Below are 26,278 nucleotides of genomic sequence, written 5' to 3' on the forward strand. Positions count from 1 at the left end.
ACAAAGCAGTCTAAAAGGAAGAATTCTTTCTCTTAGTTAGTTAGTTAGTTTGTTTGTTTGTTTGAAAGCAATGAAGAGGCAGGCAGAGGCACCTGGGTGGATCCCACCCCCACCCCCCATCCCCCCACCCCACCCCAGCCCGGCACCCCAGACATCTCAGTGTGTGAGCTTGGCTACACAAACCTCCTCTCATCCTGTTTTAAACCTGGAAAAACTTGGGACTGGAGAGATGGCTCAGAAGTTAAGAGCACTGACTGCTCTTCTAAAGGTCCTGAGTTCAATTCCCAGCAACCACATGGTGGCTCATAACCATCTGTAATGAGGTGCCCTCTTCTGGTGTGTCTGAAGACAGCTACAGTATACTCACATACATAAAATAAATAAATCTTTAAAAAAAAAAACCTGGAAAAACTTAGAAGACTCCAAGGTTTGTGGGTGAAGACAAGGATCTCTCATGGTGTCTTGGAACAAACTTTTCCAGGTTTTGCCTTGACCTTTAGTGGGTACCACCTGGCTCTATCTTAATCTTTTCCCCTCCAGAACAAATTCAGGAGAATGACCTCTGTGACAGGAGGCAAGATCCACTCGAACCAGTCAGGAATTTCATGAGCACCCCTGCAGACAGGGACACTAAATGGGACTCACAGTTTCTAAGAATTCACCTCGCCCCCAATTCTCTCATCTATTTTGAAGGTCTTTAAGGCCATCTGAAGACTTGAGGAGTGGTGGCATTAGTGTTAGGGGACAGCGGGTAGGTTCATTCTATAGGGCCAAGAAAGGAAGACTGCACCTTGCCTGGCTCAGTCCTGCATGCTAAGCTGAGTTCTTCTGCCATGTTCCTGCTCCAAAGTTCAGGCTATGCTGATCTTTCTTGGTTTGTCAGGACAAGACACGATGGAGACTCGCCGTGGTCAAACGATTTACTCTTCAAGGAAGTTAGAACGGTCTCCATCTCTTCTGTCGCCTCTCATGCCACCCACCACACCACGCGCGGTTCTCTAGAGTTTCGCTCCCAGGCAGATCACTTTATGACAGGCTGTGACAAGTGGTGATTTTGTTCCTCTTTTGATGGCAGGATTGCTTTGTAAACAGAAGCACAAACTCGTTCCGATAGTGGTTCCGCACCAGTGCACCGGCAGCCCTGGCACAGCGAGCGGCCGAGGCAACCCACTGCACCTGTCGCCTAGGGCAGAGAGGGCCTGGAGGCCGGGCGTGAAAGGTCTGCACTCAGTGGTGGCGTGTTCTTCCAGCCTTCAGGGCACATCCCCAGCCACTGGGCCTTTCTAGTACACACCTAGGGCTTTTTGCCCAGGATGGGGCTCCTTCGACTGGCACCAGGGAGCGTCAGTGTGGAGCAGCCCTGTTCCACTCCAAGGTCTTAGGTCCTCAATTCAGCACCTTTGCAAAACGATGTAGCTTCCTTCTCTTGTGGTTTCCTGATAATCCTCTTCTTTTGGCTTAATCCTACTGGAGAGTCCAGAGGGCTTTGGAGCCCTGGAGACATCATTTCTAAGGAAGGCCTTAGGTACAGTGGGAAAATGCCACTCAACCTCTCCCCTCTTCTTTCTTTTCAATCTCCCTTCCCTGCTCGGAACCGAAGAACTAGTTTACTATCCAAAGTTGAGTTGAGTTTTCTCTGGCCCAAGGGCAGCCAGAAAGATAGGCCACTGCTGTGAAAGAGGCGGTGCTCATTGACTCCTGGTCCGCAAAGGGGGAAAGCGAGCCTCACACAGGTCACCCCACAGGTGACTTCAGAGCTACCCACTGTTTAGTCTTGGATCCAGATTCTGAAGTACTTTTAAGGAACTTAGGGGTCCAGCGCTGGAAGTTCCTCACTAGATCGGCAAATGAGAAATGACGAGGAGTCGGGGTGGTCCTGAGGTGAATCAAAACGAGGCGCAGAGACTATTCTTAACAGCGTATTCCTTTTGCGGTTTGGGGGCTTGGTGGCGCTTAAGGAGAGCTTCGGGATAGGAATGGATTCTTGTGTATTTGATACTCCCGGCCTGGCAGAGCCCCAACACAGCTTAACCTGCAGCCGGGAGTTGCGTGTCATCTGTCATCCGATCTACTCTGTGTTTCCCAGAGAGCGCGTTCTGGAAGAGCACAGAAAGTTGGTGATCCGGTGCTGAGTCTTAAGGCCGGGTTAGCTGCAGAGCCAGCGTTGCTGCCTCTCTAGGAAGACTGTCTTAAGCCTAGTGCAGACTGAAGCCGATAGCTGCTTAGGTTCGTCCTTCAATCCTGTCCTGGGCACTGCGGGTGTTTTGAGTGCCTCTGCGCCATAGAAGACAGACGAAATGAGATACAGATACGGAAGCTGGTGTCTGGGGAACTGGAGTCTGGATGGACCCGGGTTTGAGGAGGTAATCTTGGGATGGATCTAGACAAACATCTCAGCCTTGGGAGCGGGAATGGGGGTTCTGCCGTGAGGAAAATGGAGCTTATCTCATCTTGAATTGAACTGGTTTTGAGTACTGTAGGCGCAAGGGGTGTTGGAATGGTGGGACTCTGAGGTGTTCATATTGTCATGCACTGGCAGTCGTCACCTGCTAAAGGGATTTGCTTGGGTTCCCCTCCTGAATTCTTACCAATTTTACCCATTTTAAAATCCCAAGAGTTTCAAGTAAATCAAGAATCTTGGCTAAGACCACTCAATCAGCAACTGAAATGTTCAGAACTGACGTGCATTGAAACTCTTAATTCTAGCTCTTTTCTCTTTTCCAATCTTCTGCCCTCCACCCTCCAGCATCTAATGAGAGATCCCAAGACTTGCCTTCCCAAGACCCAGGTTCATTGATTTCCAGTTTCTCTTTCTGCTCTGAGTAGAGACTGACTTTGCACACACTTTCACCACTACCACCACCATGGCCTTGCTTGCCTCTTCCTGCAAGGATCGCCTTGCCCGCCAAACAAAAAACACCCAGGGTGGAGGTGACGCTCCTTAAGCTCCACCCCAGCCCCGGCGCGTGTCTGTTAGGTCTTTCAGGACCGGACCAGGCCTAATAAGGGGGTGCACTATGGTTCCATGTTAGGGGAAGACAGGATCTGTAACCACTGCACATTTGCAAGCGAGCTCAGCGTCCCCCAAAGGAACCATAAGGAGCTTCAAACACTGCCTCCACCTGCGGCTTGAGCTAAAATAAGAAATAGGTTTCAACAGTCTGTTTTCAACAGCCTGTAAAAAACCAAAACCAAAAATCAGGGAGGGTTCAGTGTAGATATTCATGAGTTTAAAACACCATTTGTCTGTTAGTTGTCACTAAAACAAAATAAAGGGGAAACAACCCCCCAAAACTCCACCTACAAACAAACTCCAAACTTGTTGAGCAAGATTTTAAGACAGGTCCAAGAAAGTTTCCAATCAAGTAGAAAATCAGCCCTGAGATGAAAAGCCAGCAGATTTAGGGACGATTAAAACGCTGAAGGGACTCCAAAGAGAGACACCAACACTCCTCCCCTGGGCACTCAAGTGAGGTGCGCCATCTAGACCAGCCTCCCCCGCCAGAGTAGGAAGGAGGAGTTTTGGGGTGGAGACATATTCTCCACTCTGCAATTCACAGCTGACCTTTTACATATATTTGCTGACATGTCAGAGAAATGATTGGAGACCGGCTCTTTGTTCCTCCCCAGGTCCCAGCGAGAGTAGAACCAGGAGAATGTTTGAGTCTGTCCAGGGTGCTCCCGGCCTGCGCTCTGTACAACTTGAGACCTCATGATCCACGGGAAAGAGGCTGCCACAACTGTGGGAGCAGGGTGCCCCCCCCCCCGGGCGAATCTCCTCTCGCCTCTGCTCCTGCCCAGGTGTGATTGCTGACAGAGATGAGCAAGATGGGAGCCCCAAATCCTGTGGCTTCTTTTAAACTCCCCTCTAATTAGAAACAGCAGTGAAGTCACCTGAATGATTTTATCTGTCATGGGAAAGCAAACCCCAACCCCAAACCTCAGCTGCCCATCCCAGAGCCACCAACGCCCCGTTCTAGCTTTTTAAAAGTTTTTAATGAAAAAGATAAAGAGCCTGAAAGTCACAGGGGCTTAAGGGGCAGTGGGCGGGGACTGTGAACGTGGGTTGGTGGGCTTTATACTTAAAACGTTAAATATTCCAACGTGAAAGAGCGAGTGTGTGTTTGTAGTGTGCCCCCCCCCCCCCCGCGCGCAATCCTCTAACCATGGGAGGAGACTAAAATCTCGGAGACAGAAGTGAAGCAGAATTGCGAATATCTTCACCTATTGAGCAACACCTGATCTGGAATCCACCGCTGAGGCCGCCCTAGGGGTGGCAGTCAGATCCGCTAAGGCTGGCAGTGCCTTGAAGATCGTGGGCGGGTGAGGAGGAGGGGGCGGGGACCCTGTCCCACTGCTAGCGTCCAGGTGCGCCCAGACTCTCCACGGGCCCCTTCTCCAGGTCTGGCCCATCCCCAGGTCTGGCCCATCCCCAAGCCCCTCCCCCACCTCTAACCCAAAAGTTCCGGGGGCGAGGGAACGGTGGAATGAGCTTGCAGATGTCCCCACTACACGAGTGCTCAAACACTCTCACACCCGCGTGGGACACAGCAACCTTCAAGCAGCCAGTCCCTGGCTTCGGTTCACTGGCCAGGGACTGACCGGGAAAGCGGGTTAGGGCTGTTGGGAAAAGCTGGAGCTGATGGTGAGATTGCTGTGGCTATAAATCCATCACTTCCCAGGTCAGCTCAGAGAGGTGCTGGGACTGGAGCTGGCGGAGTGAATTCCTTAGGCCAACGCGCATGCGTCGGCAGGTAGCAACCTAGTTCTTTATGACCAGGTGAGATGTTGGTGAGCAGGTAAAAAAAAAAAAAAAAGGGATTTATCTAAGCGATTCCAGGGAGCGGGCACGGCCGAGCCCTCCAGCCCATGCCCGGCGGGGACCTGTCGCCAGGAGCGCCGAGCCGCGATGTCCATACTTGCCAAAATGGGGGACTGGCAGGTACGGGGGTTTGCCTTGGCTGGGGCTGAGGTGGGCGGGGGTGGAGCGGAGGAGGGGGCCGGGAGTGGGGAGGCGGAGAAGTGCCGTGGCCCAGGGCAGGGGAGTCCTAGGTGAGGCACGCCAGGCAGCGCCCAAAAGTGCTCCAAGGCGAGGGAAGACTGGACAAACCAGCGCAGGCAACAGCCTCGGAGCTGGGGGCCAAGCGCGCGGCCCTCGGGGCCAGTATCTGGGAAAAGTCCGGCTCAGGTTCCACAGGTGGCCCCTGGGGTCACTCGTGGTTTGATCTCCAGCCATTTTCCCACCCCCATCCCAACAGAAACCTGGGTGGATGACTAATTAAGAAGTGGGGAGGGACGCCGGGCTGGATGTGTGGGTTCCCCATAGCCGTGCCTTCAGCTTCACCCCTAGACCTGGTGCACCTGGCCGGTTGGTATTCTGCATTTCGGGGACCTTGGAGGGTGAAATAAAAAGACCTGATGGCTAGACATAGCCGGGAGCATACTCTTTTCTTCCTCTCTCTCTCTCTCTCTCTCTCTCTCTCTCTCTCTCTCTCTCTCTCTCTCTCCCTCTCTCCCTCCCTCCCTCCCTCCCTCCCTCCCTTTCTTCCTTTCTTTTTTGGAAAGTCACTTTTTAAGTTTGCCTAAAGTTTAGCTGTTCTCTCACTCGGCTTCCTAAGGTGGGTTTTCGGTTGTTGGCCTACAGAATTGTGGTGGTGAGTAAAGACAGCGAATTTTTGGCTCTAGAACCTGCCAAAGGTAACTTTGCTAGGCCGAGGACTCTTCAAAGCAGAGTAGGCAGAGTAGGCGCAGGGTCTGGCCCTTTCCCGAGCCACAGACCCCCACACCGCCCTGGGAACGTGCTTCCACATTTTCCTGACAGGGAAACAAGGGCGGCCCTAGCTAAGTTGAAGTAGCATGCCGCCAATCCCAGAGAATTTCATAATTGGAACCGCGGGGCCCTGTTTTTTGCCCCAGCCAACTGAGGCCTGGTTAGAGCGACGTTCTGTAAATCACAAGCCTAAGGGGCGATTTGGACCAAGGGCTTTGACCTTCCCAAATTAAAAAACAAAAAACAACCCCCCCCCAAAAAAAAACATTGCTGGAAGCTTTGCTCCTTCCAGGGCAAGGCCCTGGAGTTGAGCCTCTTTTTATAATCTTTTGCTTGAGAGCTCAGCCCTAAAGTTCTGAGAGGTGTCGTCTTCATTAAGTTGTCTGGAGTTGGAGAAAGGATGGCATTTGGCTGTTTGTTTCCCCCTTATATGTATTACTTTTATTAGTTGAGTGAATACTTTTACACTACCCCCTCTCTAGTTAAACCTATTAAATAATATTCCTTCTGCAAACCTAGACTAACTTTGCTTAAGGATGAGTTTCACACCAAACACAAACCCTAGAGCCCACTCCCTTCTCTCCCCATACCGTGTGCGCCTAACTCTCTGGGTGCTGAAGCTTGGGGGGCAGTTATAGCCAAATTCTGAAGAAATCTGCAAGAGGTAAGAAGATGCACCACTGCCCAGAGTGGGCTGTGTTTGGGACCAGGCCTCCCAGGGAGTCAGGCTAGGTTTTGAAAGCCAGAGGTTACTAAAGAAAAGAGACATGGTGGAGCCCAGGGCCTACTGCGGAGAGCCTAGAGTTTGGCAAGTGGCTGTAGCCCTGAGTCTGGGTCTGAGGGCCAGTAGTTTTGAGGCCTATGGGAACAGATCTACCAGGCTTGCCCACTTGAGCATTTCCCATCTCGGTGGATGTTGACAGTGAGAGAACAGAAGATCATTCAGACCCGTGTTTCTTTGTTTCTCCGATGTCCCTGCCTCGGTATAGTTCATTCCCCCAGGTCAGGCCTACATCCTCGGCTCTAACTCTAGGCTGCTTTCCAAGGGAACCATGGCCCCTGCCAGCTGCAGAACTGACTGAGTTGTAATGGAGCTCCTGCAAGCGTGAGCTTCCCAGGCTCAGGGGCTACCCGACCGCTCTCTCCAACCTTTCATCAGCGCCCACACTGCGGGGCGGCTGCTGCGGCCGCCCTGAGCTGACAGGCCCAATCTACACGTCAATGGTGCCCTCGGCTGGAGTACAACAACTGTTTAGTAGCCTTTAGCTGATTTGGAGCCAGAGATCCGCCGGGCACTGAGCTGCAGGGACAGGGGAGGGGGGGTGTCGAGTTAGAGAGCAAATAACCCCTTAAGCGCCTTTCCCCAGGTCAAAACTGAAGCAAAAGAAAGCGAAACTTAAGAGTTCCCGCAAGCACCCTGGCGAGCCCGCAGGATGTAAAAACCCCTACTTGCAGGCCTTGGAGCGGGCCTACAGGTCATAGGGCACCGGGCTGTGGCTGCCTCTGGGAAAAGTGGAGGTGCTGGCCCCTCCCAGAAGCTGAGCTCCAGGTTTTAAGCCATTTTACAGCTCAGTTGAGCTTGGGGGAAAACCTTGCTGAGCCTTGCTTAGAAATTGACCTTTTTTTTTTTTTTTTTTCTGGGCAGAGTGGGGTGCCAAGCTTCTACGTCTATCAGCCAAAGGGCTACTTAAATGTGGAAAGGCATCTCTAGGGGGTACCCAGGGCCGCGGAACTTTGAATTCCCTTGTCAGCTCTGGCCTTGTCTCTGGCTTTTCTGGGAAGAGACTCTAGCTTAGTTAGGCAGGGTCTTGAGGAAGAATTGCACCTCTTCAGTTTTAAGTGGAGATTGGGCTTCTCCTCTTTTCTTCCACCTGTTAGCGAACACTTGGATTTGCTGATGTCTTCTTCCCCATGAGGGATTGATTCACTATAGAAATCAGAGAGGCCTCGAGATTTTTGAAAAAAGAATGAATCAAAGAAAAGAAAAGAAGGAAGGAAGAAAAACCAAAGAAAAAAGAATCAGATGAACCAGGGGTCTCTGAGGAGATCTGCTGTCGTTAAGCAGTTTGCCACAATTAGCAGGAGAAAGACAGATAAAAATATTTTTTAAAGTGCTAATGGGAAAACTCAGCCAGAGAAATTCCTCTATATCAAAGTGTCACATTAAAATCTTTAATTTTTTTCTTACTTTAAAATAATTGCTGAAAGGGAGGAAGGGTCCCAGTGGAATGAATGAGCTCCTGGGTGGAGCTGGAAAAGCCAGGAGTGGTCAACTTGGGGAAGGGGTGTCTCCCGCCTCCAGGTTCTTCACCAGCCGGTCATTGCGGCGCCAAAACGCCGGCGTCAGAAACATCAAATCATGAAGGATCGCGTCCTTCTTTAATTAAAAAGGAGAATCTTGGGAAAATTGGAGTCGATTAGCACAGGAAGAGTTGGTTCCCAATATTTTATTTTGATGCATGTACGACACCGCATGGAGAGTCGCAGGAGCTCACGGGTCTGCGTTTTGGCTCACTCCAGAAGGGGGCTGCGCATCCCCTACCGAATTCTGTGTTGTTGTCCACGTTGCACCTGGGAAACCTTACCGTCCAAACGCCGGGATGAATAGTAGTCAGTCCGCTTCAGCTTCTTACAAACCAGAGGAAAATCATTTAACCCCTGGATCTGTCGAGTAATCTCTTCAGGGTACAACTTTTATTTTACACGTAGCAATTAAGAGATCGCAAACCCCAACCGAGCCACTGGAGCCGGTTGGCAGAATCTCCAACCTGGGGGGAGTGGGGAGCGCAAAGCTAATAAAACTCCCAGGGCGCTGCAGCCCGAGGGGGTAACAGCCGAGAGCGGAGGCGATCTCCAGTTTGGCAAAAAAATCCTGGAGTGACTTTTGCTGGTCCTGGTTTGGTGGTTACGGTTCCTTGCGAAAGGGATAATGATTTCTAATAAAATCGGACGGGGACGAAAGACAGATAGTGGCGGTTGAAGTAGGGGTGGGAAGTGGGGTACTAAAAGTTGGTCCCCAGGCGCCGCCAATGGTACCCTGCGTAGTACGGAGCTTTAATACTAAGCATCTTTGGCTAGCAGGACCCGAAGACAGGCGAAGGGGAAAAGGGATGAAATTGGGGATAGGGGCCGCCGGAACAGGGAGGGTGCTGGAGCTCTAGGCAGAATTGGGCTAGCAGGCTGGCGTGCAGGCTTGTGTGCTCTAGGAGCAAGTTCGCGGCTAGAGGAGGCCTTTATACCTGGGTCGGAGCGGCCGGCGGCAGATTGTGGTACTGGCGAGCAATTGGACTATTGTTGATATGCTAATGAGGCGATTAGGCTGTTGGTGAGGAGCAGGAAAAGGAAAAAGTTTCTACCATTAGAGGGAGATCTCCGAGCGCACACGGGAGCTCTCTAACCCTTCTCTCCTCCCTCCTCGCCCTTCTTCTCCTGGCCCTCCTCCTTTGCCGCCTCCTCCTCCTCCTCCTCCTCCTCCTCCTCCTCCTCCTCCTCCTCCCTCTCCCCCACCTACTCCTCCTCCCTCCTCCTACCCTTCTCCTCCTCCTCGCCCTCCTCTCCACCTCCCCCTCCTCCTCCTCCTCTTTTGCTCACCGCCCGCAGCCCGCACTTTGCGCTAACCCAGAGAGTAAGCTCCGCTGGGGTGCGAGGCGCAGAGGGGCAAATCCGATCACGCCGATCCATGAAAATGCTTTGGAAACTGACGGATAATATCAAGTACGAAGACTGCGAGGTAAGCGCGGCGCCGGCTCAGTCATCCTAGCGGCCACAGGCTTGGAGATCGACCCTCCCTCTCCTCCTCCTCCTCTTCCTCCTCCTCTCCACGCAGCTAGCTGCCAAATGCGGGTGGGACAAACTTACACCGGCGCAGCTCCCACGCCTGGAATTCGCCGGAATAGCACCGGAGAGAAGCTGGAGATGGTGGTCATGGATCTCGCTTCTTTCACTTTTGTCGTTCGAAGCTCGTGTCCCACTTTTCCTCCCCCCTCCCTTTTTTCTGCTTACTTTTGGTTCTGCTTGAGCATGGAAGAGAGGAGCTTGGGTTAAAAAAAAAACTGGCAACTTGACACGTGCCTGTGCACTCTGGTGTGTTTTGAGCAAGATCCTAGGGGTGCCTACAGTAGCAGGAAGAAAGAAATGTTCCCCGTTTCACCCCCTCTCTGACGTTAATACCCCCTGTTTTTCATTCATTCTTTTCTTTCTTCCTAAAGCCCTTCCCTTCCTGCATTTGGAGAAGGGCCCACACACTTCGCCCTGTCTTGTAAAGCGGGTTCGGCTTGGGAGCCCTCACGTCAGCCCTTGGTGTCACTCTTTAGCGTCTATAGTCCTTGAAGTTCTAAGCAGTTTCTCCCGCGAAGCTTTGGGGTGGACACACCCCATGGTGGTGGTTGGATGCGGGTGCGTTACCGGCCTCTGGGAGTCGGGGGCGGGGGAAGGTCCCCCTTCTACCTGCCGGTGCTTAGCGACGGGGTCCCTGAAAATCCTGGGGCGACTGTCGATCGTTTCCAGTTGCCGATAGTCCTCTGGGATCACAGCGGGCTCTCCCTTGGGAACCCATTTTAAAACCCAGGGCCTCAGAGCATAACTTTTGGGACAGCCAGGAAGGCATGGAAAAAGAACCAGCGGCTTGTGCGGGGGGGGGGGGGATGGCCCCAGTCTTGGCTTTTTTTTTTTTAAACAAATCCCATTGAAAGGAGCTGATGGGTGCGTGGGGTGACGGAGGGGTGGGAAGCCCGTAGTTATCCAAATCTGTAGTAGCCTTGACTTTCGCTGTTCTTCTTTTGCTTTATTTCTTTTTCTTTTTGGCATTTGGAGCTGGAGATTCCGGCTGAAACGTCTGCTCCCGGGCACAGATGCAAAAACTCGGTATTCACTCGAAAACTGGGTTTTATGTGAAGAAGTGTCACCCGCTCCCTCCCCCTTTGCTTTTAAAATGCCATTTTATCGTCTTTCTCCTCTCCGGCTCTCCCTTTACCCCTCTCCACACTCCTAACCTGGCGGATGGGACACCAGGTGACAATATCCAGCCCACCAATATCCGTGCTTCTCTGGGGGCTCCTGTGTAGTGCCAGAAGGGGCACAGGAGCCCCACGTAAGACCAGACAGCTTTGTTTTCTAGGCTAAGGGTGACTTTTGCCGGCAGGCCTAGGTTCTACTGTGACTTTTTAAGAGCAGTTCCCCCCCCCCGCCCCCCGTACGGGTCTGGGCTCCCTTCGCAAGCTGATGCTTTTTTCACTTTCTTGGAACCCAGAAATCAGTTCAGGGTACAAGCACCCTGAGTGGAAGTGTTACGAGCCTTCGTGTGGTTCTACACACCAAAGGATCTTGAGGGTAGGGCACGAGATGAACTTGAACCCCCAGAGGGACTCTGGAGGTGCATGCGAGAGGGGTGGGAGAGGGGTGAGATGAGACTTGGGTGGCAGAGAAGAAAAAAAAAAGTCTGAGCAATTTCAACAACTTTGGTAGCGGCGGGATAGCTTGTGCTGGAGCAGGGATTTCGGGTTTCCGAGCGGGGTTGGAGTTGTCTGATTTGGCTGAGGCTCTGCTGGGACACGCAAGAGGCGAGGTGCCGCTTGTTCTGACAACCAGGAGGGCAGACTAGCAGTGGCGACGCGCAGGGAGAGCTAGTCCTGTCATCTAGGGGGTGTCGGCGGGAGTGGCCCAGCCAGTCCGACGGGTTTGTCTTGGGAGCCAGGAGCCCTTGCCAGAGGCGCCCAGGCTGGGCCGCTTCGCTTCTGTGTGCGCCCGGGGCCGCGTCCCGGCTCCGGCTCCCGGAACCGGGTCCGGGGACCAACGGAGATCGGAGCAGCCGACGAGCGCAAGGCTCCGAGGTCCTAGGGAAGGCGGCTCGCGACCAGGCGGAGGACAAGGGTTAGCGAAGCGGGCGGGTTGCTCCCAGGCGGGACGCCGGGCCATGGAGGAGCAGCGAGGCAGCGGCCAGCCGAGTCCCGAGTCCCAGGCCCCGCTGCGCAGCAGAGAATCCCGCGGCCGGAGAGCGGCGGGAAGCACCTCCCAGGCGCAGAACTCGGTGGGCAGCCGCCAGCGGGTCCCGGGAGCTCCAGCCCGCGGCGCGCGACCCCCGCTCCATCCCGAGGTCTGCCCTAGTCTTTTAGGTCCGATTGTCCTCCCTCGCTTCCTCTCCCCTCCCCCCCCACCCCGCCGCGGGCTCCCCCTCCGCAGCTCCGGCTCGGCCCCCTCCTCCCCCTCCTCCTCCCTCCCTCCTGCCCTCCCTTCCTCCTCCCCGGCGCTCCCACCTTCCTCCCTCCCTCTCTCCACTCCTCTCTCCTCTCGTCGCCCACACTTTTCTTTCTCGCACACGCACGCAGACACATCCTCCCTCTCAGCGCTCTGGCCCCTCGGCCTCCCTCTCTCGCCTTCTTTCTCTTTCACTTTTGCAGGCCCCTGCAACCTTTTAAAATGTTGCCCCTTTGCTGTGATTCGCCAGACGCCGCGCCGCGGCCCCCCGCACGCTCGCCCGCTCCCTCCGTCGCTCGCTTTTTGTCTCTCGCGCTCCCTCTCCCCACCTCCGATTTGCTACACTGAGACTCCCGTCAATGACTGCATTGAGAGCCGGCTCCGGCGCGAGTTGCCTCTCCGCTTCACGCTCGATTTCCAGGCATTCTTCCCTTATTAAGTATTCGTGTAATATTAATAGTCATGAATATCTGCTATTAGGAGGCTCCAGGAACGCTGCCCAGCGCGGTTATTAGAAGCTGAAGTGAAGCCGCCGCTAAGGAAAGAGGGGGAGACACGGATTAAGGAACACGCGCGCGCGCGCACACATACACACACATACACTTTTTTCGGTTTTTTTTTTTTGTATTTTTTGTTTGGTTTTTGTTTTTGGTTTTTTTGGTGGTGGTTTTTTGCCTTTTTTTTTTTTTTTAAAGAGCTCTGAATCCTAACTGATCCCGGGAGGATAGAGATCGTGGGTTCGACCAGCTGAAGGCGCCGCGCGACTCGGTGGTACAAGTTCGGATGGATCCGAGCGGGGCTCCGGCGCTCGCGGGAGCGTCCGCGCGGTGACTGGAGTCCTGGGTGGCGCGGGGCTCTCGGCGCCTTTTGTGTGTGGCTCTTTCGGGCCGCGGGGCAGCCGGGTGCTCGAGGCGTGGTGGGTTTTGTTGCTTTTGTTATTGTTGTTGGCTTTTTTTTCCTCACCCTGACTGGTTACCCCAGACTCTTCGCAGATGTTAGTTCACAGTTTTTCAGCTATGGTGAGTCCCACCCCACCCCCAGCCCTGTTTCCTTAGGAATTCTGTTCCAGGAACCCGCAGCCGAGAAACTGCCCGAGATCCTGAGCTGCTTGGCTAGGGTTCCTTGTGGACCTCGCCTTCCGTTTGCATTCCTATCCCCCTTTCCTCTTTTCTCTGGCTCCTTTCCATCCCCAAATCCAACGCGTCGCCACTGCCCTGTCCCTGCTGGACCTCTCCGCGCACGCAGACCTACCCCGCAGCTCTTTCCCTGGGCCAGTTTCTCGCCGGGTTCGTCTTTATTTCTTTGCGTCTTTACTTGCTCCAGAGACACTCTCCACATCTGATGTTTAATCCGTCTGTGGGGGGTGAAAGGCGCACCCCGGTGTGTCCCCTAGCCTGGGGCCTGGTTGCTAAACCTCGGAAGGTTCCCGCTCTCTGGAACCCACTCTTGGCTTGCTTTGCAAGCGGATTGCAATTGAGAAACCTAAAGCCAGGGTTTTTTTTTTCCCCTTTGGGGACGGGGTGGAAGGGGAGGGGGCCTCCGCCCCGGGGTGCACCTCTTTCTTTTAAAAAGAACCCCGTAAGACAGAATCTTTCTATTTTTAAACCCAGGCTTGGCGTCTTTCACTCCCCATTCATATTATAAAACGACGCTGTCGTGTAAAAAGGCTTCTAACAGAGGAAGCGGAAAAGACAGACCCCCCCCCCCAAACCATGCCGTTAAAACCTTTAAGCTGGTCATTTAAACGTGTGCCTTCTTACGGCCTCTGTGTGAAACATGTTTCTGTTTAAATAGTCATGAAATGGTAATAGTCTTTGAGGGTTTATGATTTTTCCCGCTTAAGATTAATGGAAGAGTAAACAATAATGCCATGGCAGACAGGTTCAAATCCGGGAAAAGCAAAGGCCGCTTCTCCTGTTTAATATTTAGTGGCTATCTGAATTTTGCTTAAGGGAGGTTTGGTACTGCGGCCGTTAAGGGTAGTACTACAGGACACACTCTTTTATGTCTCCTTCCCTCCTTTGAGAGGAATGTCTGGGAGACTCTGCTGTGCCAGTATATTTACATATTCTGATTTCTTTGCCTTTTTTTGGTTTGTTTGTTTGTTTTGTTTTTTGGGAAGGCCTGCTTCACTTCTTGGGTGTTTTCCAATATGATCAATGTAGAGTTGATACCCCCTACTTCGGCCGCCTGCCCACAGTTGGCTTGTGGAATGGATTTAGTAGGGTAGCTGAAACCCTGCGCCTCATTTCTTCTTTCCCTTTCCGTCTTGCTTTCTTCCAGGACCGTCACGACGGCACCAGCAACGGGACGGCACGGTTGCCCCAGCTGGGCACTGTAGGTCAATCTCCCTACACCAGCGCCCCGCCGCTGTCCCACACCCCTAATGCCGACTTCCAGCCTCCCTACTTCCCCCCGCCCTACCAGCCTATCTACCCTCAGTCGCAAGATCCTTACTCCCACGTCAACGACCCCTACAGCCTGAATCCCCTGCACGCCCAGCCGCAGCCGCAGCACCCGGGCTGGCCCGGCCAGAGGCAGAGCCAGGAGTCTGGGCTCTTACACACACACCGGGGGCTACCCCACCAACTGTCGGGCCTGGACCCTCGCAGGGACTATCGGCGGCACGAGGACCTCTTGCACGGCCCGCACGGGCTCGGCTCTGGGCTCGGGGACCTCCCGATCCACTCCTTACCTCACGCCATCGAGGACGTCCCGGTAAGAGGCGGTGCAGGCCGCGGGAGGGAACGCAGCCCTAGGCTCACCTGCCCTCTGGGAAGCTTTCGTAGAGCCCAGGCCCTCAGGGCCTTGGTTTTCCTCAATAATAGTTGGGGGTGAGGGTGAGACTCGCTTAAACAATCGAATTTTGAAATTAAAAAGTAATTGAGAACAATGCATTCTGGAGCTCGCTCAACAATGCCTGGGTCACCACTTCCAACCGACACAAATAAATCAGGCGATTGTCACCCTTCAGGTAGCTTCTCTCCGAGGCGGTAAACTGTGTGGATCGAGGGAGAATCTAATTCCACTGCTGAAAGTGTCGTGGGGAATTTCTCGCTGTTCTCGGAAAGATGTTAAATTTAAACCCAGAGAGCTCCTCCAATATGCTCACAAAAGTAAAAGCAAGTATGGGAGACGTAGGGAAAGGTTCTTGAACCGCCTTTTATAAGCATTAGTAAAACCTAGAAGTTATGCCTACCCTATCCTGATCAAAGGGACATAAGTAGCAAATCCAAGCACAGGGACATTAAAATGCAGCTTTCTTCTCTTCCTGGGGGTGCTAAGTGGTGACCTCATAAATCATTAGCTAGGTTCCCAAAGCCTATCAGAATCTGCTACACTGCATATTCAATTAAATGTTTGGTGACTATTGGGTGCTGTGTTGAGTTCTAATTCAGTTATCAATAAATGCAGTTTAAAATGATTTCTAAATCAGCAGGACCTTAGAACATGGACTACTTAGAATGTAACCCAGGCTATTGATAATTTGAAAATACTTTTTAAAAAAAATTAAATTGCAACCATCAATCCATCAATTCTTAGCCTCGACTCTATAAATTTATGGCTTTCTTACAATCTTTCTGAAATGGAATATATATATATATATATATATATATATATATATATATATATATATATGGCTTCTGTTAAAGGTGCTTTTCTTTGGAAAGGAAATGTATCTGGATGTGATTTTTGCTAAAATGCTATTTCAAATTACTACATCAAATATAGCAGTGGTATGTCTGTTGACAGTTTAATGATTACTGAATTAGATTGTAAGGGAAACGGGCCACATGAACTTACCTGATTGCCTGGCGGATTTAAAACATTCTTGAAGTTCTACAGGAAAATAGAAAATTTATTACCTCTCTCATTTAGCCCAGTTAATCAGTGAAATTTGTTGGTTATGCTTAACAGCCTTGCAAGGAACACAGAAAGCAGGCGCTTGGTCCAATTCAAGGCTTAGTAAGCTCTGTGTGTGTGTGTGTGTGTGTGTGTGTTCATATTTACATATTTACATGCTTTTAGAAAATGGTCTTTAGTGAATTTGAGGATATATATATATATATATATATATGAAGTGATTTTGAATAGAACTAGAAGTTATGGTGATTTTAGTTAGAGAGTCTCTGAATTTTCTTTGCCTGTTCTTTGAAAACACTCATGTAGCAACATAATGTCTTAAGCTTTGGAGCTACCCTGCATTGGACATAGGTCTTCTTTTGTTTAAAAAGAAAAATGTCCCGTGGCTGGTGGAAATTCTTGATACCTGTGTGGTAACTCTTTGTGGTGAAATTGGTCAGAAGGAGAAATTAACCAAATGATCACATGAAAGCAGGAAACCCAGTGCTCTTCTCGCCCTCCCCCACCTTTCAAGGGGAAAAAAAATCTTTCAAAGGAATTTGGGTCGGGAAAAGGGTTGTTTTCAATTTTCTCAGTGCTGCCACAGTTAACTTTTAATAAGAATGACTGCTAAATATTTAAGAAAATCAAGTCGTTGGTGAAAATTATTTAATCATTAATATCTCAGTGGGGTTTTAAACTTAACAGTCTTCCCTGTATGGACAAGGTCTAGCTAGAAATAACAGAAATAAAAGTATTATGCCACACTACATTTACTTTATGGGTTTAGGGTGCATGCGTAAAGGGATCATATTTCCCCATATAGTTAAAACACAAGAACTGCAGCAGTAGTCATTTCTGAACATTTCTCAATTTAATTATACTTAAATCCAGAAGCACTTTAGGCAAGTTACAAATGAGAGCATTGAGTATAATAAAACCTGTAATAAAGCAACTTAGTACCATCCACCCGGAATCATTGCGATCAGGCACAATTAACAGGAGCATAAATCCAAGACAGAATGGAAAATGTTCGAATCAGTATTATTGTTGGACAAAGACTAGAGAAGGAAGTAATAGTTTTTTAAATGGCAATGCCTGTGCTTGGGAACGATTGCGAAATCCTCTATCTCAGCAGCCCCGGTGCTAATTTGTAAACACAGCCAGACATTATATTGCCTGTCAGTTTCTGCGTTAGAAAACATGATTTCATTTTACTTTCTAATCACGTTTTGATTCTAGCATAGATGTATACCTATCCATCAGAGAGAGAGAGAGAGAGACAGACAGACAGACAGACAGACAGACAGACAGACACGGTGATACGGGTGGTGGTGGTGGAGACCCCACACTGCTGCTGGACAACAGGAGAGCAGCCTCAAAGGGTTTTTGTTCCTGATATTTCCACATTCCTGCCATATCTACTGCAGGCAGGAGTCCTTCTTTTTAAAATTATTTCTAGCTTCCCTTAAATGGAGGTGTGTGTGTGTGCGCGCGCGCGCGCGCGTGTGTGTGTGTGTGCGTGCATGTGTGTGTGTGTGTGTGCTTTGTCGCATTACCTACAGGATCTCCAACAGTCAGCTGTTCTCCCGCCCCTGTCCTTTCTATTGTGTCTCCTTGTCTTTGGCCTCTACACTGGGACCCCTGAGGTCTCAAGCTGCTGAAAGGTGCCACACTAAAGCTAGGTGCATTTCTAAAGGTCGAAATGACTGTGAAAGAAGGTTAGGAACTCCAAAACTTCATTTGATTTTCAAAGAAAGTTTTATTCTCCATCCTGTCCTCTTCAACGTGGATTATCTGTTGGGGGAGGAGAAATGGGCTGTGGGCGTACAGTGAAACCTCTTGAGTTTTAAAGCTCCAAATTCAGTAAGCCAAGATAAGATGTTTATATATAAATGTCATGGGGGAGGCGGGAGGGAGCACTCCCCTCCTCCACTTCCCCTCCCCCACCTTGCAGCGAATATTCATTTCCTTTTGTTTTGATTATACACTTACATTCATGTGTATCCTTTTGTTGCAGCATGTAGAAGACCCGGGTATTAACATCCCAGATCAAACTGTAATTAAGAAAGGTAAGCCATTTCCTTCTGCATTCCAAGCATGTCCTTACAGGCAGAGTGCTATTTAAAAGAACTTACAGGACTGTATTTATTTTTTTTCAAATAGGATTTCCTAAAGGCTCAGAATTAGCAAATAGATAGGCATAGAAGAACCGTGCTTAAACAACCAGCTTTCAGGATCTTGGTAATGGCAACAGGCTAGCTTTGTTCTGATCGGGATTTCAGCACTGAATGTAGTTTAATGATATTTGCACAAAGTGAAATGTGCAATAGTTGACCTGATTTGGAAGTGGCATTTCGGTTTGGAAATAGTCTCATAGTTAATTAATTGTGTGCAGTTAAAGGCCATGAGGGTTAAAAAGTGTATCAAGCTGAAGTAATACAAATAATTTAATATTAATAAAAATCAGGTTGAACCCCCCCCCCGCACTCTATAAAGGAAAGACAACTTTCAACATCTCTGATTTAGTTTCTAGTCTCTTGATTGAGTTTCAAGGCTTTCAAACTTGAATTAGGTTAGCAAAAATTTAGCTTTTGGTTAAAATTAGCATCTTGAAGATGCTGCTATTGACCTATGTATATAGAAAAGAAATAGAAAGATGTTACATAATTTGCATAGGTTTATCATCTGCACTGTTCTTAGTGGGTAGAAATAAAGTTTCTTGTATTAAATGCAGTGGCAGTACTTTTGTTGTTATGGTGACAGTCAGTTCAGGATTCTGGGCACCACCAGAGGATGATGCTATATTAAACTGTTCTCATTTCTAACCCTAATCAGTATATTGTTAGCTAGTTTAAAGTTTCATTTTTGCATCTGTGAAAATCTTTGTCATGTCAAATTAGATGTGTAAGGGATAAATCTTAAGAGGTACTCTTTGCAAGTCGACATGATAATTGGCTCTTTTATTAGTAATCTCTCTCGAGTTCGTTTAACTCCTATTGTCTCTATTAGCCTCCCCAGAGCTATTAGTGTCACAAGTGATCTATCCAAAACCTAGAGCCCCTCACCTCCCCATACAACTAGAATATCCCCACTTTAAAAAAATGAGAAGCGCTGAGACTGCATATTATTATATGTCTTCGTGTGGAATTTTAAGATACACACGCAATGAACTTAAACGGTTGTGAATGCATCTGAATTACATTGGTGTTAAGAAATGAACCCCTCGTTTTGCTGGTCTTGAATTTGTTTTTTAACAATGGTACATCCAACAATGAAGAGCTTATGGTTTTAACTGGTTATATAGCCTAACCCCCACCCCTTTGAAGGGGCTTAGACAGGCAGAGTTCATTTAGTATTTGCTCAACAAAAGGATGCATTCCTAATGTTCAACTGTAGGCCTATTCTTGAGTCTCGTTCATGGGCTTGGAATGATCTCCAAAGCCTGAGTGTCTTTCAAATGGAACATAAGGGTCTATTGATGAAAGGACGGACGTGTAGTGTGTGACAACAGAATCCACCACTTGCTAGCTGACGGAAATGTTCATTTACTGGCTGCTGCAGCCATCGAAACTGTCTGCTGGTTTTAACAGCAATTTTTTTCCCGGCACTGATCCTTTCGCCCGCAAAACCCCAACTACATCAACCCTGTCTCGGGTTTGCACATAGAACCCATTCGTTGTCTCCCTAAACCCGAGCTCTTGCATCATTCCCGGAGACCTCTGAGAGCCCATGGGGTCGCGACAGCATCAGCCATCTCTAGAGAGCTTGCAGCAAGAGGGCAGGAACCCGCCTCGCCTCGGGATTCCTGAGCTGAGCAGCTCTCGGTCGGTCCGCCCCCCATAACCGCCCGCATCTGTCTTCGCAGGCCCTGTGTCCCTGTCCAAGTCGAACAGCAACGCCGTCTCCGCCATCCCTATCAACAAGGACAACCTCTTCGGTGGCGTGGTGAACCCCAACGAAGTCTTCTGTTCAGTTCCGGGTCGCCTGTCGCTCCTCAGCTCCACCTCGAAGTACAAGGTCACGGTAGCGGAAGTACAGCGGCGCCTCTCACCGCCCGAGTGTCTCAACGCGTCGCTCCTGGGCGGAGTACTGCGGAGGTGAGGCTCGGCCCGGCCCCGCCCGGCCCCGCCCGGCCCCGCCCCGCGGCTTCAGTGCGCCTGCGCCGGGACCGTAGTGGTCCTGCACGCAGACAGGGAAAGGGGCGGGGAGAAGAGAGTGGCGTTTTGTGGGTGTGGCCGAAGGCGGGGTGAGGCGACGCGCTTGCGCACTCGGGGACTCCGCTTTCTTCAGCACGCAGGCGCAGTTTTTTCCATCTGGGGCTCAGTCCCAGACTTGGCAGCCGTGGGGCGCCGTACTGCTGCCTTTTCCCTGGTTGTGCACAGGTTACAAGCTCAGAAAAGCTTCTGGGCTCCTTGCTTTGCCTTACCACACTGTAGGGTCTCTGATGGGAACCTGGTGCTCTTGAGTGGAGATTTAACAGACAGGTTTTCAAGTAAAGGAATTGAGTGACTTCTGCTTGTTGCAAGCCTCCTCATCCCTGGTTGCTGGTACCTCCTGCCAGAAAGCACCCCTACCCCTACCCCAGTCTCAGTACCAGAGGCTCTAACTTTTGACGTTCTTATTTGCTGTGATGTGTGACAGGCAATGTATAGGGTACATTTCCAGTTTCCGTTCATTATATGTAGTCGCTCAGGGATTTCATCCGTTAACACAGGAATCTCACCTCTCTGAAGTGAGTGAGTCCTTTCTTCACAAGGGCCAGGAAGGTAGTTTAAAGAGAGAAAAGTCTCGAGCCAGTTGGGTTCTTAGGGTTCTATCCAATGGTGTGAATTGTAGGCCTGGTGTTAAATTTGGCCAAGTAGTATGCCTCTTACTCTCCTCTCTACAAAAGAACTTTATTCCTGTATCTTAATAGCTCTCAGTTGGGCCTTGGTGGGTACAGCCCACCTACATACTTTAAGAGGGTTTTGTAGAGTTAATACCAGCGACTCTCCTTAGTCATTGTTAACTGCCACAGATCTTTCTCTGCCCTCTGCTTCCTCCCCCCTTCCCCCATCCCTAATATTGGAGACTGCTTACCTATGGGAGCATAATCTAATCCACACAATTAAAGACCTACTTGAGTAGGGAATAAAATCTGAAATTAATTAATTTGCTGTTTTATTTAAACAATTTATCTTACCCACTTTCTGATTACGGGAATCTATTTAGAAGTGCCTCCACTGTCTCTGAAATCAGGGAAATGTTTGAAGGCTGGTATTGGCCATCGTCCTTTTGACATTTCCAGTTATGCTCCTGACATGGCACGTAAACAGTTGGCGAGGTGCATTTCCCGTTGGGACCACAGCCAGGACATGAAATGTGAGCGTGATGATAACTTTGGTTACTGGGAACAACTTAACAGCAGATCTTGTGAAGACAATTTAAAGACCCCACTGGGGTTTGCTGTGATTGTAGCAATAAGGAGAATACAGTTATCAGTGGACTTCAAGAATATCTCCAATTCTAGCAATCAGAACTCTGTGTGTGTGTGTGTATGTGTGTGTGTATGCACGCATGCGTGCGCTCGAGAGTGTGTGTGTGTGTGTGTGAACTGAACACAGTGTGTGCTTTACAATTTAACATGCCTTTATCTCCTGTGATCTTTCTGTACAGTTCCTTCTTGCTCTCTCTTCCTCTGCCTTGGGACCATGCCCCTCAGTTTTTAAGAACACATTTTAAAAAGTATTCAGAATGACTTTGATGTGACACAGAGAAAGTCAATCTTTTCTACATCCCTGCCTCCCTGTATTTCTGAAACAGAGCGAAGTCTAAGAATGGAGGAAGATCTTTAAGAGAAAAACTGGACAAAATAGGATTGAATCTGCCAGCAGGGAGGCGTAAAGCTGCCAATGTCACCCTCCTCACATCACTAGTGGAAGGTAAGCAGATCTACTTGCTAACTACAAGGGAACTGTCAACCTGGGGCAGGGGTGGATAATATTTAGTAGCCAGATGTTTGTGTTTTGTGTCCTTTGTGTGACTTCACCTTTCCATGGAGTGTAGCTATAACTGGAAGTGAACAGAATTTGGGATGCCAAGGAAAAACAGAAACAATGCAAAATAAAACAAAAGATCCAAAGCCAACGTCTATATACATAGACTCGTGCCTGTATGTTCTTCTTTCTCTGTACGGCAGAGTCACCCTACCCTCAGCACAAATCTGACCTAAACAAGGCACACACAAATTTAAGAGCTATGCATTCCCCAAGTTCCTGTCTCCTTGAAAGAACTCAGCAGCAAATCACTTAAGTTATTCTGACATCTGCATTTGAGAAATGCGTGACCATTACTTCCTGAATTAATTTGGGAATCTCTGACCTGCATCCTGATTTAAGACTGTCCTGAAAGCTCAGGCTTAAAAGCCCTTGTAGGTTGTCGGTTTCCATCCATATACTTCCTACCTCTTGTTTCCACTGTGTGTCTTCTCTCCAGGAGGGGAAGTGAGCAATTCTAGAATCTGGATTGTTTGATACAGAAGGGGGAAGAAACAGACACATTGTAAAAGTTTTTTTTTTCCTTTTTAATGCCAGTTTTTTTTCTTTCTGCTTTTAGCACACACAGCCTTCTAAAATCCTTAAGACAAAAAGCCATCCTGGCCAGTTATCCAAAAGCTGTCAACAGAATGTGCTCACTCACATTTCTGTTTCCTACATCCCTAACTTCTTCTGATGTTCAGTTCATTTTAGGTTTGGGAACCAGGGTTGCGATGGATGCATAGCTCTCTTTTGTGCCTTGTTATATCTCACATTAATAGAAAAGTAAGAAAATGGTGATTTATTCCTAGGCAGATTTAAAACTAGCCACTTATATTTTAAAGAGGCATAATTTATTTGCATAGTGCATATGGAGGGGAGAGAGACTGCCATGGAATCTACGAATTTGAAAGTTTCTAGAAAACACCTGAAACAGTGTTTTTGAGGAGGAATTCTGATTTCTGGGTGTTAAATGGTGTTGAAGGTGGTGATAATGTGACTTAAAAAAATTCTATTGTTTAGGGGCCAGTAATCCAAATACAGCAGCATTATGTTAAAATAATGGTAGTATATAAAGACCCCACTATTCATATCCGACTACCCAAATTATATGCCAGGAAAATGGTGGTTGGAGCTGAAGGTGGAGCGTGAGGAGTTGGTCTGGGTCTGGGGGTTGAGAGATGCAGAGGGGAGGCAGTTTCTAGTGAACTGTTATTGTTTGTGATCCGCTCCATTTTATGGAAACAAGCTCTGCGGAGAGGGCTTTGATGCTCTAATTGGCGCATGCGTTCTTCCGGAGCTGGAGCTAATGGCAGGAAGCCCTGCAGTAAAAACCAACTGGTTCAGGAAATTAAAACCAAAGATTCGAAAATCAACAACACAGACAGACTCAGTGGAGTGACCCTCAAATCCTCTTGGTTAATCGGCTTGGATGAACAGATAATTGTATGTGATCAAGTTAAAATGTAAACTCTCAAGGTTGTTCCCTCGCTGAAAAGCTCGAGTGATTAGGAAACGCCACTGATGGGTGTGTTGATAGGTGTGAGGGTGGACCAGGGCAGCCATTTTCAAACAGAAGGTGAAGAAACATCAGTCAGGGATGGGTAGGGGGTGACGGGAGAGATTAACATTTTGAAATCCTCTTGGCCTTGTAAGCCCTCTTGGCACTTTTCCTGATGAGTTTGTTCTCTAGATCTCATAGAGAAGAAAAGTCTAAAGAAAGAAAGCAAGTGGTTTCTCTTCCTTCCAACTTTTATTGATGAAAGTTAAGGGAGTTGGGTGTGGAGAGGAAACTTTGATCCCAGTTCCCTGGTCCTCTGGCCTTCACTTCCCTCCTCCACCTCTTGCTAGGAGAAGCCGTCCACCTAGCCAGGGACTTTGGGTACGTGTGCGAAACTGAATTTCCTGCCAAAGCAGTAGCAGAATTTCTCAACCGACAACATTCCGATCCCAATGAGCAAGTGACAAGAAAAAACATGCTCCTGGCTACAAAGTAAGGCATTTACCTCTGCAGGGTCTGGGCTGGTCACTGTCAAAAGAGACCAAAAATTATCGCATGGGTTTTTTGTTTTTCATTTTTTGTTTTTTTTTTAAACTCTTCCTTTCTTGCTGGTCAGCTTTGTTGTGGATACTGAAATCTGTACACCAACGTACAATCGAGCACAGTCTGTATCAAAGAGGAAACAGAGTGGGATTGTCAGTGTGTGTTCTTCCTCAGGCCTATCTCTTTCTGTGTTAATTTTTAAATGAATTCGGATGTGTGTGGCTTGCAGCCTGGGGTTTCACCGAAAGAGTATGGATTCGTGTTGTTTCAGAAAAAACAGAATCTTGCCGGGCGGTGGTGGCGCACGCCTTTAATCCCAGCACTTGGGAGGCAGAGGCAGGCGGATTTCTGAGTTCGAGAGTTCGAGGCTAGCCTGGTCTACAGAGTGAGTTCCAGGACAGCCAGGACTACACAGAGAAACCCTGTCTCGAAAAACCAAACCAAAAAAAAAAAAAAAAGAAAAACCAGAATCAAATCCTCAAAGGCCTGCCAACCAGGCTTGCCTAGGTTTTCTCTCTATCACTATGTTCTGAAAGGCAAAGGTTAAGCCCAGGCCTACAAAATGTGCCATCCAGAAACAGCTCCACTTTTACCTCTAATCCCCGTTTCTATCATCTTCTCTCTCTTTCTCTCTCTCTCTGTGTCTCTCTGTCTCTCTGTCTCTCTCTCTCTCTCTCTCTCTCTCACACACACACACACACACACACACACACACACAGAGAGAGAGAGAGACAGAGAGACAGAGAGAGACAGAGACTAAAAGACAGAGTTACAGTTATACTACAAGTTTTAGCTAACTGGCAGGTTATCAACTGGGTTTCAAGGTGGCCCAAGTTATATTCCCATAGGTGCCTGGGCGGAATTGACTTCTCTAGGATGAAAAGAAAATCACTGTCTTGATATGTTTGTTGGAAGTTAAAAGACTTGTTTAGAAGCCCTCAATTACCAAAAGCTGCTGTCACTAGAAGGCACTGTAGCAGAGTGTTAAGAGCCTGAGGCCTTGGGTGGGAACAGTTTCTGGACTAGTGGCAGGTTTCCTCACCCCTGAGCCACACAGAGCTGTAGCCACCTCAGGAAGACCTCTGCTAGTGCTGGCTTCCAGAATCCGACAGACTTTCTGTGTGCTGAAGTTACTTTCTCAATGGCTCCCCACATTATTCTTTGAGATAATCTGTCTCACTGACCCCAGAGCTCACTATGTGGGCTAAAATGGCTGCCCAGCAAACCACTGGGATCCCATTGTCTCTCTCATCCCCCACTGGAGTTAAAGACATAGACCTCCAAGCTGGATTTTTACATAAATTCTAGGGATCCAAAGGCAGTTCCTTATGTATGTGGTCAACTGTGAGTTCTCTCCTCCGGCCCTGGTGGTGTTTTTAAAAAGCAAAGTTTGCGTTTCTGCATAAATTCCAACCTCTGGTTTGAAGGTGAATGGGAGAAGCAGCCATTACACCAGTTCTCATTGTGATTCCTTCAGAGGTGTGGGGAGCAGACTCTGATAATATTTTGAAGAACAAGTCTGACATTTTTAGAGTACTCAAGAGGGAGACTTGTGTTTTTAACTTCCGGTGTAACTTTTCTTTGCCCTCATTCAGCCTGTAAAATGCTTTCCTGTGTTCAGGGTGTTCCGCTGTGAGTGAGAAAGGTGTAGGCAGAAGTTTGTCAGGTCTGAGGGCTGGGGGTGGGGAGAGAAGGGGAGGTCTTTTTGAAGTAGGAAGGGTATTCATTTAAGGGAAGAGAGTTGGTTTTGTAGGGACAGGCTTTATTATTCTGAGTGGCTGGCCTTGGGTCCTGAGGGGGCGGAGGTGGGACGGCTGGCAGAGGCAACTAACTGCAGGGAGCAATGGTTTCTCACTGCATTGGTTTCTCACTGCCTCTAAGGCCTAATGGGAGCCTCACTTCTTTCTCTCTTCCGCTGCAGACAGATCTGCAAAGAGTTCACTGACCTGCTGGCTCAGGACCGATCTCCCCTGGGGAACTCGCGGCCCAACCCTATCCTGGAGCCTGGCATCCAGAGTTGCTTGACCCACTTCAACCTCATCTCCCATGGCTTCGGCAGCCCGGCGGTGTGTGCAGCGGTCACTGCCCTGCAGAACTATCTCACCGAGGCCCTCAAGGCCATGGACAAAATGTACCTCAGCAACAACCCCAACAGCCACACGGACAACAGCGCCAAAAGCAGTGACAAAGAAGAGAAACACAGAAAGTGAGGCTCTCCTCCCGCCCCGCTCCTGCCCGCCACACCGGGCCGGCGTCCCCACTCGCCCCTCCCCCACCCGGCAGGTGACAGCTCCGGGACCAGCCACTCCTACTGCTGCTGCTACTCTGCGCTGCCGCGCCGCCCTTCGTCCCCGGAGTCCTCCGGATTGCTCTCTCGACTGCCAGTGGGGCAGCCGCTGCCTACTCGGCGCC

At 49.4% G+C, this 26,278-nt stretch overlaps 1 protein-coding gene across 3 annotated transcripts; it reads left to right on the plus strand.

The window, feature by feature from the left end:
- Positions 1 to 4,909: 4,909 nt before the first annotated feature.
- Positions 4,910 to 26,076, plus strand: Tfap2a (transcription factor AP-2 alpha). 3 transcript variants are annotated; one of them, XM_028763249.1, is made up of 7 exons: positions 4,910 to 4,942; positions 14,246 to 14,680; positions 17,826 to 17,877; positions 19,674 to 19,905; positions 21,611 to 21,729; positions 23,674 to 23,815; positions 25,788 to 26,076. In XM_028763249.1, exons 1-7 carry the CDS (start codon positions 4,910 to 4,912, stop codon positions 26,074 to 26,076), a joined length of 1,302 nt encoding a protein of 433 aa, XP_028619082.1. The 3 variants fall into 3 exon arrangements, with proteins under 3 accessions (XP_028619082.1, XP_028619081.1, XP_028619083.1); XM_028763248.1 differs by lacking the exon at positions 4,910 to 4,942 and adding an exon at positions 9,456 to 9,500; XM_028763250.1 differs by lacking the exon at positions 4,910 to 4,942 and adding an exon at positions 12,955 to 12,981.
- Positions 26,077 to 26,278: the final 202 nt, after the last annotated feature.

This window comes from Grammomys surdaster, unplaced genomic scaffold (genome assembly GCF_004785775.1).
Source record: "Grammomys surdaster isolate TR1022 unplaced genomic scaffold, NIH_TR_1.0 137, whole genome shotgun sequence".
NCBI lineage: Eukaryota > Metazoa > Chordata > Mammalia > Rodentia > Muridae > Grammomys > Grammomys surdaster.

Coding starts and splice junctions, on each gene's coding strand:
- Tfap2a (XM_028763248.1), top strand. CDS start 9,456: ATGCTTTGGAAACTGACGGATAATATCAAGTACGAAGACTGCGAG. Junction 9,501..14,245: donor TCAAGTACGAAGACTGCGAG/GTAAGCGCGGCG, acceptor GCTTTCTTCCAG/GACCGTCACGACGGCACCAG. Junction 23,816..25,787: donor AACATGCTCCTGGCTACAAA/GTAAGGCATTTA, acceptor CTTCCGCTGCAG/ACAGATCTGCAAAGAGTTCA.